The sequence below is a fragment of the Porites lutea genome, chromosome 5, assembly GCF_958299795.1.
Source record: "Porites lutea chromosome 5, jaPorLute2.1, whole genome shotgun sequence".
In the NCBI taxonomy this organism is placed as follows: Eukaryota; Metazoa; Cnidaria; class Anthozoa; order Scleractinia; family Poritidae; genus Porites; species Porites lutea.
Window position 1 is genome coordinate 41,604,549 of NC_133205.1, and position 5,964 is coordinate 41,610,512.

Consider the following 5,964-nt stretch of genomic DNA (forward strand, 5'->3'; position numbering starts at 1 on the left):
AAAGTTGAAGTGCAGCTTTTAGAAAGGACACCATTGACAGCACATTTTTGCGTACGATTTTCTAAGTAAGAAGATAGCAATTCGTAGGCAATTTCTTTGACTCCATATAAATAAATTTTGGATAATAGAATAGAGTGACTGACTGTGTCAAATGCCTTTTTTAGATCTAAAAAGACAACAGCGTTAACATAGCCACGATCTATGTTAAAGGCCCAATTATCAGTTGCTTCAAGCAAAGCGGTTACAGTTGAGTGAAACGATCAAAAACCAGACTGACATTTTGACAAAAGATTATTTTCGGATAAACAGGAAGAAAGCTGATTATAAACTATTCTCGCGAAGACTTTTGCTATTGCTGAGATCACAGAAATTGGGCGATAATTGTTCATATCACTTCCATCGCCCTGCTTGAATATAGGCGTAACTTTGGCCAATTTCCAGTCATCAGGGAATGTGCCGGTAGTTAAACAGCAATTAAAAATAATTGAGATATATGGTGAAATAAGGTCGGCACATTCACGAATAAGCCGACTTGATAGCTTATCGAGACCAGCCCCTTTAGACTAATTTAGTTTATTTAGTAGCTTTAAAACCTGTCCACTATCAGTAGTAAAGGATTAAATTAGCTGCAAAAACCGTGGACGAAGATCCTGCTAGTTGTAAACGTTGGATCTCTATAAAAGAGATCAAATCAGCCAAAATATAAAGAAAAACAACGTGTATTGTTTTTTATAACAATATTTCGGCTGGCCATACCAGCCTTCTTCGGGTTTACAGATGTTACTGAACTTATGTAGCAATCACAATATTATATAGATGGAGCCGGTGTCGCAATAAAAGGGAGAGGCGGAAATGATGTACAACATAAAAACTGGAAAGGAAAAATACTAAGGATATGGATTAAAATAAACAATGGAGAAATATTTGCCGCCTTACTACCCGCAGACACCTTATCCTGCTGACCAAGGAATGTACAAGAAAGATCAAACATTTACGAAAGGAACTGACATTTTACAAGAACCGTTTAGCGGAACATTGTAACGCAGAAACTTTTTCGTTTTATTCTACTAGGATTGATTCCATGGCCTTATCTCTCGAATCGCTACTCGCCGACAGACGTGCTCACCAAAATCACCTCACTAACCAAACATCACGACTTAACAATAACACACCTACACCTTCACCCACCGCACCTACACAAGTTGGCAAAACACGCAATCGCCGTAAACTCAAACCTCGTAAAACCCATAAAACCACTAATCTCGACACCACTCTGTTATTAATTTGTCCCAAACCCCACTTTCTAATGACGAATCATTGGTCCTCGCTCGCGGCTTAACCTTTTGCCCCACACCTAAACGTATTAATTTGGCAGAATTATCTGCTGATATTAACGACTTCACATGACGCATGCGTTTAAAAGAATATTTTCGTGATCACAATAACAGCACTCAATCTAACGAACACAACCCGTTTCATAACAAAAGCTCATGGACGCCTCCTACTGATCGAGACCCTGCACTTAACACGTACGTAGACGCCATTAAACATGACATCCTTACCGTTAATCGTGATCACATCACCGACAACTTGACAAAAGATGAACCACAAGCATTACGCAACCTCAAGAAGTGACAAGACATAATGATCAAACCAGCTGACAAAGGCTCGGGAACGGTTGTTATGGTCAAATCCTGGTACATAGACGAATGCAACCGACGGTTAAATGACGCTAAATTCTACAGACAACTAGACGGGGACATTACTGATACTATTCAACAGCGTGTTACGGTCTACATTGAACGTATGTTTAACGACGGTTACATTGACGAAAAGACTAAAAAGTACCTAGTACAAACAAAGGTGAAACCAGGACGTTTTTACATACTACCTAAAATACATAAAACGGGAAATCCTGGACGCCCCATAGTTTCATCTAACAGCCACCCTACTGAACGCATCTCACAATTTGTTGACTACTACATTAACCCTCTCGTCTCTACCTTGGATTCACACATTAAAGACACTACTGACTTCCTCAATAAACTTTCTAACCTCGGTAACCTACCTAACAACGCTATTCGTGTAACTCTTGATGTGTCATCGCTCTACACCAAGATTCCACACAATCAAGGAATTGATGCATGCCGTCATTTTCTTGATACCCGCCCTAACAAACACATCCCAACAGAGACACTATGTGATCTCTTACGCATGATTCTCACCATGAATAATTTCACATTTAACCAACGGCATTATCTTCAAATCCATGGTACTGCTATGGGTACTAAAATGGCTTCTTCTTTTGCTAACCTTTTTCTTGGTATGTTCGAAACCGACGCTCTCACTAACGCCCCTTGGCAGCCTCACACATGGTGGAGATATATCGATGATATTTTCATGGTCTGGACAGAAGGTTCGGATCGTTTGAAAATATTCGTCGATTATCTCAATAACATTCATCCCACTATTAAGTTCACTAGCTTTCACTCACTTACTAACGTTCCTTTTCTCGACGTCATGGTGTCTCTACATAACGGTATAATTTAAACTGATCTATTTACTAAACCCACGGATAAACATCAGCATCTTCTCAGCTCATCATGCCATCGTCACCACACTAAGAAAGCCATTCCGTTCAGCTTAGCCCTCCGCCTCCGCCGTATCTGCTCTACAGACGCTAAGTTTAAACATCGCATTAATGAACTTAAAACATATCTCCTTGCTCGTGGTTATAATAACAATTTCCTAGAAAAACAGTTCCTACGCGCTGCCAATATTTCTCGCACTAACGCGTTACAGACTAAACCAAAAGCTTCAAACGATGTTGTACCATTTGTTGTCACATATAACCCAGCACTTCCACCCATTTCTAATATCCTACGCAAACATTTTAACATCTTATACTCCTCTAACCGTTGCAAAGACGTCTTTAAGCAACCGCCTTTTGTTGCTTACAGACGTAGCTCTAATCTTCGTGACCTTTTAGTTAAAGCACAACTGCCCGTTATCTCCACCAATCATTTTCCGCCAGGCTCCTTCCGTTGTGGACAGAATTGTGCCACTTGTCCATACATTACTAACGGCCTCACAAGTTATACCTTTTACACTACAGGTGAAACACGCTCTATCACTTCACACATTACTTGTAACACTAAAAATGTGATCTACATGGTTCAATGTAACCGTTGTAATTTACAATATATAGGTGAAACTAAGCGACGTCTCAAGGACAGATTTAACGAACACAGACGTGCAGTCGACAAAACTAACATTAAATCTAAGCCCACTACTGTTTCTGAACACTTTCTCTCTCACTCTAACTATTCTCATACTGACATGCAGTTAATCCCACTAGAGAAAATTCATTCTTCACGTGACTCAGTTCGTAAGGCGAGGGAGTCGCATTTGATAGATAAGGCCATGACTCTTGAACCTCATTGCCTAAACCGCCGTGACGAATTATTTTAATCCATATCCTTAGTATTTTTCCTTTCCAGTTTTTATGTTGTACGTCATTTCCGCCTCTCCCTTTTATTGCGACATTCTCCATTTATATAATATTGTGATTGCTACATAAGTTCAGTAACATCTGTAAACCTGAAGAAGGCTGGTATGGCCAGCCGAAATATTGTTATAAAAAGCAATACACGTTGTTTTAAATCAGCTTTGCAGTAGTCTTTGGACTTCTCGTTCTTGATTCCACTATCAGTAGGGCGGAACTCGAATCTATTGTTAATGCCTTTGACATCCCGATGACAGTGGTCATTGTTATTAGATAATGGGATGTCATTAGCAAGTTTAGGTCCTATTGTTGAGAAATGACCATTGAAAGCATTCGACAAGTCTGATGATTCAGACATAGAAGTACCATTTAGATTTATTTCTCTAATCGATAAATTAACGGCTTTACGAGATGTAAGATCGTGGATGATTTGCCACGTTTTACCCGGGTCGCAATTAGTTTCGGTAAACTTATTATTGTAAAATAATCATTTGAGCAGCTTTAATTTCAGTATTAACTTTGTTACGCTTTTTTTTGAAATTGGCCCAATCGTGCGGATCATTCGACTTGATTACTTTGATCTTTAATGTGTCACGATTATGCATGCGTTCTTTCAAACCAGCAGTAATCCACGGAGAATTTTTAGATCTAACGCGCTTAATGCGAATAGGAGCATGTTTGTCAACAATTTGTAAAAATTTGGTTTTCCACTCTGTCCACATTTGGTTGGGATCAAGAGCTGGGGCCAAAAATTCCCAGTTCTCATTGCAGATATCGTTACGAAATTTGGCACGATTGAAAGTTATAGAGATCTAAAAGTACTCAAAATAGCCTAAAAAAGTGTTTTCGATGTATTTTGGAGAAAACTGTCTAGTGCCTCTGCTTAAACTGAACGGAAAAAAAAATAAAACGGCTGGGGAAATAAAGTGAAACTAATTAAGAGTCACACTACTGTTAGGGACCGGTCATTATTTATCGCCGGGGGTTGGGGTCACTTCATTTTAAGAAGAACCCAAAAGGGGGATCACTGAAAACTTTGGAAGGATTCAGAAGAGGGACCACTCAAATTGTTTTGGAAAATGAAGACATTGGGGGAGGGGATTACGAGATTCATCAAATGTTATTAGGGAGGATTACTTCAGTAAAGTAACATTCAAAGGGGGGATCGGCTAAATTTCACATGTTTAGCCCCAAATCCACCCGAAGTTAAGATCAAAGAGATTCTTCTACTCAAGTATTTTTACAGTAACAAGAAGCCGCTAACAGTGGCATTTAGTCTCGCTGACTTGAAGAGTAGATCGAGAAGTGAGGAGGCGATTTATTCTACACGAAAGGAAACAGATTTACTCGCTAAATGATTTTTACTTCCTACTTTATCGACGTCGATACTTTTTACATGTTTCTGAATTAATTTAGTACGCGTGTTAGCGACGAAAGGAAATACGTCTGCGGTCGCAAGCTATTTGCGTGTATAAATACACGAAAATTTAAGGGTCTCGATTCCAGAGAAATTACACCATTGCCAGAGATCAAAAGAGTGATTAAAATGGCACGTCATTTCAATCATTGCCGAAAATAAATCGCATGCTCATCACAAGACTCATTTGCACACAGTGAAAGTTTACAACACCCGACCCTCGCAATTTCACTAATTAAGATTCTTATTTTTTTTCGACTACTCAGTAGTGTTCACTTGCTCCAAAGTAATCAACGCCTTAAAGCGATAGAATTCGTGTACCGACACGTTTCGGAAAAGCTCTAAATTTAATCTTTCCTAAGCTTTCTTTGCAAAACATGTGTGGCTTCGACCACGCAACGATTCTTAGTCCCAGTTTCCAAGGTGTCCGCAAGGAACGCCTGGCACAATGACATCTCGTTTTGTGACCGCAAAACGACAAAACAGTCAGAGGGTTTCTTCCAGAAAAATTGGGAGGGGTTGTGCAGCACGCTTCCTGAAAACCCTTACCGTATTTCAGACCAAAATCTGCGATTTTCCCTACCCTATTTCAGACCTGACGTCCTGGAGCCCGGCGCGTGACCGGAGCGCGTGACAAGTTGTTACGACATGTACACGGTAGTTGGCGTAAACATTAAAAGGGAAATGATCTTATCGCCAAATGATAAAGAATAAGTAGTAATTCTTCTAAAAAACAAAGCCAATTCAAGACTAAAATTGCACAAACCATACCCTTTAGCGCGGCACGTACCTATATAGCCCACAAAAGGAACTACCCGCCCGCGGCGAAAAACGCGTTGCAGATTATCAGTCTCGCTGCTTTACGCAAGCGAGACTAACAAGCCTGTCAGAGTTGCTGTTAATAACATTATATGCTGCAAACTTTGCAGTGATTCAAGATTTTAATTATATTTTGCGAATTGTCATTCCTTTAGAATATTGCACATCTTAAAATTATTAGCATTTTATAATTGCAAGCATTCTTTTTCTTTTGTACAAATAT

General features: G+C 39.5%; 1 protein-coding gene across 1 annotated transcript; it reads left to right on the forward strand.

Moving 5' to 3' along the window:
* Positions 1 to 1,598: 1,598 nt before the first annotated feature.
* Positions 1,599 to 2,765, forward strand: LOC140937738 (uncharacterized). Its single transcript, XM_073387303.1, has one exon. It carries the CDS (start codon positions 1,645 to 1,647, stop codon positions 2,548 to 2,550), a length of 906 nt encoding a protein of 301 aa, XP_073243404.1. The 5' UTR covers positions 1,599 to 1,644; the 3' UTR covers positions 2,551 to 2,765.
* Positions 2,766 to 5,964: the final 3,199 nt, after the last annotated feature.

Coding starts and splice junctions, on each gene's coding strand:
- LOC140937738 (XM_073387303.1), top strand. CDS start 1,645: ATGATCAAACCAGCTGACAAAGGCTCGGGAACGGTTGTTATGGTCAAA.